This window comes from Acinonyx jubatus, chromosome F2 (assembly GCF_027475565.1).
Source record: "Acinonyx jubatus isolate Ajub_Pintada_27869175 chromosome F2, VMU_Ajub_asm_v1.0, whole genome shotgun sequence".
Classification (NCBI taxonomy): Eukaryota; Metazoa; Chordata; class Mammalia; order Carnivora; family Felidae; genus Acinonyx; species Acinonyx jubatus.
The window spans coordinates 77459028-77471123 of record NC_069394.1 but is presented as its reverse complement, the minus strand read 5'-3'; the positions used below and the strand labels follow the sequence as shown (position 1 = coordinate 77471123).

Genomic DNA, 12096 nt, shown 5'->3' with positions numbered 1-12096 from the left:
ATTATCTATCTATATCTATCACCTATCCATCTATCTATCTATCTATCACCATCTATCTGTATCTACCCATCTATGTATCTCTATCTCTATCTATCTACCTATCATCTATCTATCATTATCCTGTCTCTATCATCTATCTATATATCTATCTATCAATCATCTATCGTGTGTGAATTTTCTTAGCTACTCTCAAAGTTATAATAATTCTACCTTTACAAATGTTTCCTTGAACTTGGCCTTCCTCCTAACTTTCACTGTAATTACCTTTGGTCACGCCCTCACCATCTTTTCAGCCTTTGCAGTAGCCTCCCAGCTGGTGTTCCCAAGTTACTTTCTACCATCTACTTCCTCCCCTTCCCAGGTCCAATATTTTTCTTAGTCAAGGACCAGGTTGCATATAATGTGGGGAGAACCATGGTATTTCGAGTTAGACAGACCTGGGTTTGAAGGACTTAACTCTCTTGAGCCCTATGTAAAATATTGGTACAAATACCTGCTTTGTGGAGAGACTTTCTAAGATTACATATGCTCAGCAGCTTTTGGGTTACATTAGACATGACTCTTTTGGGTGCTCATCAACTTTGACTTACTCAAGGTTCGTGTGTCTGTGTGCTGGGGGCGAAGACAGCGTGTATGCTTTTGATTAATCCCTCCCCAGATACACACAGTAAAGGAGTGTTGGATCGAGGCGTCTATGGTCAGGCTGTGCTATGGTCATTAGTAGATAGTGGCTTGCTCCTGCAACATTCTGAGAACCTGTGGCGTCCCTTTGCCTAGAGACTCCTGCTGACGTTGGCTAGCTGGTCCCCACAGTAGGCCATCCCTGTCAGCCTTAAGGCCTCAGGATTCCTTAACCCCACCATAAAATCTCTGAAGATTTACCCTGGAGAGCAGAAACCATCTATCTCACATAGCTTGCCATATACATTAATACAACTAATTAATATTGTTATAGTGTCTTTATCCACTTGACTTTTCAATTCCAGGAAATTCTGCCCAGGAAGATAAAGCTGGAAATAACTTTATTCTTCATTTCATAACACCCCCCCCAACCCCAAATCTATTTAAATGGACGTCAGAGCAGTCAATTTTCAATAGATAGCGTCAAACATCTATTTGCTCTCCAAGACTCCCTGCAGAATGCTCACCTCTTAACCCATGTCCAATGATTGTAAGCCATCATATCACGTAAATGACCGGATCCTAGTTAGGCACTGTCATAGAAAGATCTGTCTTCAACCAGAACCCCACAGTATAAATAACCCATGATCGTCTTTCCCCTTCCAGAAGTGCTCTCTTCCTGTGGCAGTAATGAACTCAGTTTCTTTAATCAACAAAAGATTGTGCTTGTGTAAAAGACAAGAAATCCACCTGATGTTTTTTTTTTCTTTCTCCTCCTCCTCCTCCTCCTCCTCCTCCTCCTCCTCCTCTTCCTCCTCCTCCACCTCCTTCTTCTCCTCTTCTCCTCTTCTTCTTTTTTTAAGTAGGCTTCATGCCCAACATGGGGCTCACAACCTTGCGATCAAGAGTCACATGCTGGGGCACCTGGGTGGCTCAGTTGGTTGAGCGTCCGACTTCAGCTCAGGTCACGATCTCACGGTCTGTGAGTTCGAGCCCCGCGTCAGGCTCTGGGCTGATGGCTCAGAGCCTGGAGCCTGCTTCCGATTCTGTGTCTCCCTCTCTCTCTGCCCCTCCCCCATTCATGCTCTGTCTCTCTCTGTCTCAAAAATAAATAAACATTAAAAAAAAAATAAAAAAATAAAAGAGTCACATGCTCTACTGACTGAGCCCACCAGGACCCCTTTTCTGGGTTTTCTAATTTCCTCTAGGCTCTCTAAGCTTCTAAGTCAGCACTATATGTAGCTATGTACTAAAAAAGATCCCAACTATTCTAGCGATCTTTTGTTTCTTTAAAAACTATTTACTTATTTTGAGAGGGAGAGAGACAGAGCATGTGAGCAGGGGAGGGGCAGAGAGAGAGGTAGAGAGAGAATGTTAAGCAGGCTCTGCACTGACTTAGGGCTCTGTCTCACAAACTATGAGATTATCACCTGCGCTGAAATCAAGAATTGGATGCTTAACCGAATGAGCCACCCAGGCACCCCGATTAGTGATTGTTTAAATCAGAATTTGATTCTGTAGATTGGTTATCCTAAAAAAAAAAAAAAAAAAGCAAACTAAAATGATTAGATTTTCAGGTTATGCTAGCTTATTTGGTATACCTATGGATTTTATGGTCTGATTAGCTACTTCGGTTCTTTGTCTGAATACATAAAAATTATAATAATCTCATATGTTTTCATAGCTGGAGGATTTCTCCCTCAAAAAAGCAAACAAAAATCATTACTGACTTCTAACCTGTAGAAAAGGTAAAAAAGCAGAATATTTTCTTAGATTTTCGTTTTGAATGTTCTTCTGGCTTCTTGCAGAAGGAATGGTCTGAAAGCACCGTTGGATAGATGTGTAGTGAAGTCCACACGTGTAACTTCACATTTTCTAGCAGTTACATTGAAAATAAGTAAAAAGAAAAGGGGAATTTTCATTTTAAAACCGTAGTCTATTCAACTCAATACACCCAAGATACTTTTGTATCTCCGGTGGCACCAGCCATAATGCAGCGCTCAGCCCCTACTATTGCAGATGGTGCCAGAAGGGCAGGAAGGCTGGGAGGAGAGTCTGCGCGGGACAGATGGAACAAGGCGGCTCTTTAGGGGAGGGCTGAGCAGACGTGAAGGGGTAAGCCGTCCCCAGCTGTGCACAAGTTACTTAACCACTTTGTGCGAATCTTTTCAGAATGTGTAATGATTAGGATTCTTAACTCACAGAACTGGACTGAGAGTTAAATAGTATGTAGAGCACTTGAGCAGTTCCCGGCGAACACTGAGCACCGAACAAATGTTAACACATACACACATACACACAGAGTGTTTCGGAGCACCTATGGAAACAGGGAGCAGGCTTGGTGCGTGTCCGGACCCCATGAATCACCTTCTGTTCCATGTAAGGAATTTGAATTCACTTTTTACTTACTTTTCAAAATCCTTATGTTACCAGGGAACGATCGCTTTTCGTGTCTTTGTTTCTTCTCTTTTGCCGGAGTCCCACTCCAGCGGGAAGGATGAACGGAGTCGGCGAAAAAGTGAAAAAAAATTAAAACAAAAATAAAAACGGGCACAGACAACAGCAGTGTGTCGAACTGGCCGCTTCATTGTGGCTAACGTGGCATTATATTTGCCAGCAATTTCCTTGTAGCGTGCGTCATCTATGTTTTCTGGCATCACCTGATTCTAAAAATGTTCCTATGTGTAATCACCCTTTAAGGAATAACATGGTTATTTTCTCATAACGTTCCCTCCTGCCCTCTGCTTATTGATTAATTTCTTACATTATTTTCATTACATATCTATGTTTACCTATAATCTATAAAGCATTTGCTATGCTGTTTTCGTGAAAGGTCATCTATCTCTCAACACCTCAAGTGGAACAGTTACAGGGACGTGACCTCTTAGTTGTTTCCCTGAACCGCTTGTGGCTTGAGGAACAAACGTGTTCGCCTCGGTCCGAGGGGCCAGGAGGGGGCCAAGAAGGCCCTAGAAACCCACACCTTATACATTCTCAGAGAGACCATGCACCTAGGAACTAATGAACCATTCTGTACTTTAACCGACTAGGTTCAGTCATCACCTGGAATGCCTCCTGGGGGGCCAAGTGGGCCTAGAGGTCGGAGTAACCTGTGCCCATAGATACACTCCTTAGTTACTGGAGTGGGGCTTTCAAATCCATTTTTTCCTTCCTTGGCTGGGAAATGTATGGGGCTATCCTTCCTTTAGGTAGAGGAGCCTTTATAGGGGGTGGCAAGGGCTAAATGTAGGGCCGCACAATTTCCTTGCGGAACCTTATTTTCTTTCGCCAATGGTTCTTTTCCCAGGGGTCCTGTCGAAGGCAATTCCCCAGGTACTTTTATTAAGGCCAAATTACATAAAAGCGGGATATAAGAAGCTTCGCTGTCGGCGGGCCGCCCTGCAGTCCCGATCCGTCCACCGCCCGGGCCTTGCCGTCAGGCTGGTGGGGTTGCTCGGCTTCCGCACTCTTTCCCCTTCACCCCCTCCACCCTCTACTCCTTTTCTTCTTCCTCCCCTGGCTCTGTGGACTATTTACCCTTTCCTACCGATCTAGAGGATCTGAGGGAGATGGAAAAGGGCCTGTGGGAGAGAATAAAAGCATTCCGCTTTGCCTTATGGTTGCAGAAGTATCCAGTGAGGTTGTGGAAAATGTTTAGAGTCAAGCTCTTAGCTGCTGGGTGATTCAAAATTGATCCAGGGGTGTACCTGCTTACTGAAAAATTGAAGATCCAGATATGGATTCCTGGCTGTGTGTGGGAATTACTTGGGTGTGTCGAATGCTGTTCCCACAGAATCCAGACAAAATGATCTGTTGATAACACAAAACTCAGTTTACCCTGGCAGAGTCTTTGCAAAGGGGGGGGTGTTTGTGTGGTCTGGGGGGTCTGATTTAAGGAAGACTTTTTAATAAGAGTGCAATTGGAATGGGATAGATTCACGACATAACAGTTTAGAAGAGACGCCACAGCAAAGCTGGGTCAAAGTGAGTCTAGAAGAGAGAATAGCCCTTTCGGGCTGGCTGTTGTCCTGAGACGGGTATTTACTCTGAGAGTACCTTGAGCAGTTCCTGTTCAGATAAATGCATTGTGAAGAAGTTCCCGGAACAAATAATGAAAATATTTTCAATTTTTCTCCCTGGGCAGAGATTTCCCGGAATAGTAAACTCATGCTAATGGACACAACCCGATAGTGGAGACATGTCGGAGAGGACAGTGACCTGTGTCCTGGGCACAGCCAGCTGTGTGGGTGGAGATGTTTCTGGTCCTTGAAGGTTCTCCTCTTCGTGTTTGAAATTCAAGTACACCAGTCTTGGAAATAAGTGTTTACAAGGATGTCCCATGGTTAGAAGTTTGATCCTTTAAAAGCATTATTAAGGTGTCAAATCCCCAAAGTGCATATCTAGCTCATACGTCCGACTCCCGATTTCATCTCAAACCAAATAATCAGTCACAGAAGAAAGATGACTGTATTTATATATGGTAATACATATTTGAGTGGAACATTGTAAAACAACAGCTGTTTCTTAAGATCAGGGAACTTCACGTTCTCTTTTATGTTTTTGAATATTTAATAGCTGGTAAAGGTCAGTGCAGTGGCCTTTTATTGGGCAGAGGTCAATCCCAAACTGTCGAGCACACACAAAGCAGCTGGTGCCAGAATACAGTAATTATGTTGTTTTGCCCTAAAAAAATGAGTTTTTACATTTTCTTTCTTTCTTTCTTTCTTTCTTTCTTTCTTTCTTTCTTTTTTTTGGCTGTGAATACAATGCGTAGTAAGATTTTCAATCCCAATTCATCAAATAAATTATTAAAGTGTCATATTTTTATGCTACGCCCTTACAAGAGAAATACATCATAAGAGTGTGGTTTAAATGTGAAAATGATGCTTCTGCGAACAACTTTCTCTGGAGTGGTGATTAAAATGACCGCCTCTTGCCCAGCGACTGCGACTTGTGGCGGGGGGATGGCGGCCAGCGAGCCAGGGGTTGGCTGAAGACAGTAATGACGGTCTGCAGAAGGGACAAGAACTGCCCTCCGGGTCAGAGTTGGGTTGAATCCTGACCCTGGTACTTATCTCCGGGGCCTCAAGCAAACTCTTTTTCCTGTATGAGCCTCAGGTTTCTATTGGTGTAATGTGGATGGTGATCCCATGCACTGTGGCGGTGAAGCGTAGGCGAGCCAGCCCAGGGGCTCAAGCCGTCTTAACCAGCTCTTGTTTACCAACCGTGAGGCGGCATCTGACCATTCTAGACTGTCAGTAACTAGACTGATGCCCGTGGACTGGACCTTCCAAAGGTTAGAAAGAGGTCGGATCGTGTCTCCACCTTTTCCCAGTTTTCTGGTCTGGGGCAAGTCACTCACTTTCTAGAGCACCAGTTTCCTCATCAGTTTAATCGGACGGGGCGATATTCACTCCATGAATCCGTTTGAGGATTTCAGGAGACGCAGCATCCAAGGCTCCACTGATGGTGTGTGACAGTGTAGACAGCTATTAGCCAATTAAATCTGCTTACTTTATAATTATCTGCTGAATAATGAGAGGAAATAGCAGGGCACTATTCCCAGAGCACACTAAAATGGTCATGCTGTGTGGGAGGAGAGGTGGAAAACATGAGTTTTGTGACTGTTAAGAAATCATCTATGTATCATCGCAAGGTTCGTTTTCAGAACTTCTTCCAGCGAGGCAAGTGGGAGATTCGTTCGGCGCCTTTCGTTTCGTCCAGGACATCGGTTCAAGTGGAAGCGTTTTAGTTCTGGGCCTGAAGACCCGGGCACCTTCCACGCAGTGGTGGGAACGGTCTCTATGTAGTAGCCGGAAGACAAGCACAACACTCACCGTCAGTTGTTAGGTTCTCATGGACGGCAAAGGTACAGCGCTGAGCCCAACTGCCTCGCTTTGACGTGGAAAACGTTAACCGTTTGCATGATTACCTCCAGCGGAAATCTGATCCCGCCGTTCCGTGGTCCCGAAGCTTCCTCTGGCATTCTGGAGTCTGCTCCTGGAAATGAACACCCCTCAAGGTGGCCGGTTGCAGCGCGGCCCCGGTCGGGCACTCGCCTCCTCGCTTCTCCCGACGTTTTTGATCTGTTCACTGCCTTAGTCTGCTCTGTTGACGATTGGTCCCACCAGCATGCCTTCGCACATGCAGTTCCTGCTGCCCGCAATGCCTTTCCGCGCACCTGCCCAGGGCCCCTGAAACCGGCGCTTTTCCGGGACCTGAGTTTCCTGTGCACACCGTCTCCACGGGAGCCTGCATGGCCATCGCGGTAGCTGCTACTCACCTCGTTGTCCCTCGCCGGGCCGATGGGCATGGAAGCCGGAAGCGGGGCCGGCGTAAGTGTCCTCCGGTGAAACCTCTGTCGTGTGACTGTATGAGGCCTACCCATCACGCTCTTATTTCCCAGAGGACTCGCACTCCTCGTCTGGCGTGTTCAGAGACAGGGCCACAGACCCCAGTTACTGATGGAAAATCCCAGTCGGGGCAGGATGCACACACGCTGCGGAGGGTGAGCTGAGAACAGCAGAGCAGCTTTGCACCTGGTGACCCGTTTTCCCAGGGGGCGTCATGTGCCCGTTCGACAGGAATAACTTTCGTGACTCAGAGCCATGTTGGTCACTAACTGCCGGGCGCCAACCCCCGCCCCGTGGAGGTCCCCCCAAGTGCAACCCGGGGCGTGCCTCTGGGGTTCCACCCAGACTTCCCTTCGGTCAATTCTGCTTCATTGCATGGAGTACAGGGGTTTTACCACATGGAGTATAATGTCAGCTAGTCCTACGGATGGGCAAGGCTGGGCAGAAACTGGACAATTAAATGAAGCTGGCTGCTTGACATTAGCGAGGAAGAACACAGAGGCAAAGGAGACGTTGTCGAGAACTCACCATGACTCTCCTTTCCTTTGAGTTCAGCGGGCTTGGATGGATACAGGGATGTACCCAGTCCCCAAAGCAGTTGTGGAACTCGCAGGGTGGGGCCTCTGTCTTCTTGCTTACTAGCTACAGGGGAGCTGGTGACCCATTCGTGCCAGTGCAGGTCCCCCCCTGCCCCGAAGGCATCCGCTGGCCCGCATGTGTGTACTGAACCGAAGGCCGAGACAACTGATCAGTTGGCAAAAAGTCCTGTCCGCTCGGGAAGAGGCCATCAGCCAAGGGGCCCGGCTGGCACAACGGAAAGGCACCAGGGCCCTTCCACTCCGCGATAGCTCACCTCAGCGGAGCTCCTCGGGGATCGAACTTTCCGTGGCATGGCGACGGTGGGCCGTAGCTAGTGGCCCCAGAAAGATCACAGCACAGCTCATTATCAATTTTTATTTCCTACCATACATCAAACGTACAGCACTGAGCACAATTTCGTTGCTTTGATGTAAGAAATATTAATCGTTTGAAGAAACAGTATACAAACAAGCTACTTGAAATAAAAAAAAAATGCATACATCATTGCCTTTTTGTGGTTTACAAAAGACCCAGTTTACAGTATCTACCTTTAACAGAGTTGAAAGGAAAAAAAAAAAAAAAACCAGTGCACATGACAAAACACATCAAGTACCAAGGAGGCAAATAAATACAAACATATTTCACCAAACATTCTGCTCAAACTATGCCAACACAAATAAATTAACCCGAAGCCATAGTAAATTATAGTAATAAATACATAGGTCGGTAAGAGATTTCTTTTAAATTAAATAAAATATATAACAGACTTGTTAAAATATTTAACAAATTAAACTTTCGTCTTTGTCATAAGTGAACTTATTCGTATGCATCTATCGAGGACTGTATAGCAAAATGTTTGCAAGTACGTAACTTTTAATAGAAAACTTTGTTTGGCGTCCCGTTTATAATAGACAGCACATATGGTAGCTCTTCTTTTTTTTAAGTTGATTTGTAAATAAACACCGTTCCTACCTAAGAACAGACATCTCATTTTCACTAAACTAAGGTTCGAGGGTTCAAATGAACCCCGATCCGAAGATAAGCCCCACTTAGTACATAACAATGACCACAGTGTCATGGGAGTAGAATTACTGTCGATACTCCTTTTCATTTGTGCAGGTAACAGTAATAACAGTGGAATATATCAAGCCTGTGAGTGCCATCACTTTCAATCTACGTATCCATGAGGCTAATAAAAAATAAACACTTTTGTTAGAGCACAGAAAATGAAGCCCACACTAAGTTCAAGTGTCCATTTACACGGAGGCACATTGCACACGAGGTGTGTGTGCACACCAAAAAGGCAGTTTAGCTGGTTGTCTATACCTTTTTCTTAAAAAAAATAAATATAAAAAAACTTTTGAAACAATGCTTAACTACTTTACAATCCCTGAAATAGACATTGCCTTTACTATAGCAACTACTAAACTCTGATCCACCCGGAAATTCAAGATTGCGGGCTCAATTTCCCGTGTGCGTGAGTGCGTGTGAGTGCGTGTATCTGTGGGTGTTGCGTGGGTGTGAGTTGTGTACACTTTGTAGCGCCTGTTTGGTTTTTATCAGATTGGAAGTTTTCCTGTTGCTTAAGGAGGGTAAGACAACGTCGCCAGTGTTCAAAGCAGTTACTCACATGGGAGTAACGTTCTTTCGCGTGTTTGTGTATTTTCCATTCCTTTCTAGTCCACCCAGTAAGATAAATGCTATTTCAGGGGATATGGTACCTACAAATTCTCCCACTTGGACGTGTTTGTATTTGCTAAGTACAAATCTACACCAATATTGTCACTTGTATAGCGTAGCCACATATGGCAGGGAAGCCTGGCTGGTCACATCAAGCCTTATTTCTCATCTTGGGATAAGAGTTGCCAACTATCTGATACAACTTGAAAAACAGACAGACAAATCTGCATCACTAAAAAAGCTTATGTTTCTTTAAAACATGTCAAATAAATAATCCATAGTAACTAAGACCGTACAGCCAAGTCGAATACTTTGCTGATTGCTAGATTTAATTATTGCTGACAAATTCTGAACAGGCGGGCTTTCAGTACGCTGTGCTTCTGCGAGTGCGCATTTGCCACTAGTGGGCGCCATTTATCTTATTTCTTCCCCGCTCCTCGCCGCAAGCCCGTTTACAAATACAAAAGCCAGTGAAAGGGGGGAAAAGAAGTGCGCAACAAAAATCAGACCGGACCATAGTGCAGTCCTTCGCCAAGGATTTCCTTCTTGCTTTTCGGTTTTCTCGTTGAAACCCAGCAAGATATGGGATGTGAGAGTAGCCTTTCTCTTTAAACTCTATCGGAAAATAAGTTAATAAACACACTTGTAAAAATATGGCAGACTTCAAAATGCAGTTAAAAGATAAAAAACTCTTTGATTAGAAATAAATAAAATATAAAAATGTCACATTTATTTTACATATACTTTACAAAAACAAACAAAAATAACCCAAAAGAGTGCAATGAAGAAATAAAATAAAAACATATGAAAATAAATAAGATCTAATATTTGACTGCATTGCTTTTAATCCACAGAGTCTATCACAGTTCTTCTCTCCTTTTCATGTCAGCTGGGGGGTGGGGGGTGGTGGGGATTAGTGCAATGTTGCAATCGTAAATGCAGTAGGGCCACCCGCGCGCCTTCGCAGCACAGGGGCCCCTTCCAGATCCGGCTGTGTTCCTGCTGTTTGCAATTTCTGTTGCCCCGCAGCACTGTGGGTCCTACACATGGATGCCCTTCACTGCCTGTTTGATACTTTCCAGCAGAGCTTTGCATTCTGGGGAAGAGTCCCGTTCCAGATTGCTGTACATGTCTGTCAGTGTATTTACATATGCTTCGAAATTCTGCTCGCTGATAGGTCCCTAAATGAAGATAAAACACATTGAACGAATCAGAGTGACTGAGGCCGGGACAAAAGGGGGACCGAGTAACACAAAGGGTAGCAATGGCCCCAGAGTCTGAGAGGGAAGGGAAGGGTGACCGTGGCTGCACGGAGGGTGTCGGGATTCACCTGTTCCGTCTTTACTCCGTTAATGGGCTGGATGTGATGGACTGTCCGGAATTTTGTGCTCAGCTTGGAGCCACACGAGGTGGATGTCTAGCTACTGGGCTGGACCCCTTGAAGCTGCACAACTTCCCTCCAGACGCAGCCTCAGCAACTGCACACGCTCGGCACAGCCCAGACTCCCTGTTTGCAGAAGGCGAACGTCCGAGGGGCTGCGGAGGAATGCTTTGCTGGAACCAGGCGGTTCCTGTGGCAGCACTGGGCTGGGATTGAGGGCTAAGATCGGAGCAAGTTGCTCACAGACCGGGTGGAAATTGTTCCTTTTTCATCCTCAGACGCTTTTTTGTCCATTTTTCCCTCGATGCATTGCGACATCATTGTAAGGTACTTTTGATTTTTCTGTTTCTTTTCTAGGTAGCATTTCAGATTCGCAAAGTCAGGATCTGCTTGTGCCTTATCCTTTTTGTGTGTTTTGGTAGCTCCTTTGCCTAATGGGGTGCTTCACACAGTGGTCACTTGATACATGTAAGTCACACGCGTGCCTGAAGGGAAATGGATGACACAGGGGGAATGCCACTAACCGCCTCCTGGTGCCTCCATTTCCCCACATTTTTGAAAATGTGTGACACATGCTTTACTTCACAAAATGCTTGAAGAAAGGACTTTTAAAAGGTCTAAATACGGGGCGCCTGGGTGGCTCAGTTCGTTAAGCATCCTACTTGGGCTCGGGTCATGATCTCACGGTCAGTGAGTTCGAGCCCCGCGTCGGGCTCTGTGCTGACGGCTCAGAGCCTGGAACCTGCTTCGGATTCTGTGTCTCCCTCTCTCTCTGCCCCTCCCCCGCTCTTGCTCTGTCTCTGTCTCTGTCTCTGTCTCTCTCAAAAATAAAGCATTTAAAAAGGTCTAAATACTATAAAGGATGTTATTGTTATCGCTGCTATTTAGAAAGCAGGCTTGCTAAATCTGACGGTTATTTTGTTGTGCTGAGCAAAGTGCTGATTGATTGATTGATTGATTTTTATGTAATTTATTGTCAGGTTCGCTAACATACAATGTGCAGTGTGCTTTTGGCATCGGAAGTGGATTCCCGTGACTCATCGCTTCCATACAACCCCCAGTGCTCCTCCCAACAAGTGCCCCCTTCGAGGCCCGTCACCCATTTTCCCCACCCCCCCTGCCGCCCCCCCGCCCCCTTTCACCCCCTTCCACCCTCAGTTTGTTCTGTGTATTTAAACGTCTCTTATGGTTTGCCTCCCTGCCTGTAACTGTTTCTTTTTTCCTTCCCTTCCCCCATGGTCTTCCGTTAAGTTTCCCAACTCACATGTGAGTGAAAACACATGATGTCTTTCTGTGTCTTATTTCAGCAAAGTGCTGATTTAAATCATGAATGTCATCTAACGACGGTTTCCTGTTTGCCCTGTCGTGTGTTTCTTGGAGAGTCTGTAACCCGACTACGACCCTGGCGGCAAGGTGAGTAAAGGCCACACGGTAAAGCCGGGTTCACCTGGCTCTTGAACCTTGATCAAATTACACGAACTC

At 45.5% G+C, this 12096-nt stretch overlaps 2 protein-coding genes across 20 annotated transcripts in view; one reads left to right on the top strand and one right to left on the bottom strand.

Annotated features, from left to right (window-relative positions):
* Positions 1-12096, top strand: part of LOC106974083 (uncharacterized) — a 241939-nt gene that overhangs the window by 214213 nt on the left and 15630 nt on the right. For 8 of the 11 annotated variants that reach the window (XR_008292691.1, XR_008292703.1, XR_008292692.1 and 5 more), the window contains one exon: positions 11922-12027. The exons of 1 other annotated variant lie outside the window; for it this stretch is intronic. The gene's annotated coding sequence lies outside the window, so the exon portion shown is untranslated. Of the gene's footprint in view, positions 1-10971; positions 11420-11594; positions 11743-11921; positions 12028-12096 lie in introns of those variants that run through there. 2 more of the 11 variants (XR_008292698.1, XR_008292693.1) reach the window with 2 other exon arrangements.
* LOC106974065 (suppression of tumorigenicity 18 protein) overlaps positions 9942-12096 on the bottom strand; it is a 252928-nt gene continuing 250773 nt past the window's right edge. For all 9 annotated transcript variants that reach the window (XM_053208357.1, XM_053208358.1, XM_027042836.2 and 6 more), the window contains one exon: positions 9942-10414. In XM_053208357.1, coding sequence (XP_053064332.1) covers positions 10274-10414 — 141 coding nt within the window. In that variant the 3' untranslated portion in view covers positions 9942-10273. The remainder of the gene's footprint in view (positions 10415-12096) is intronic.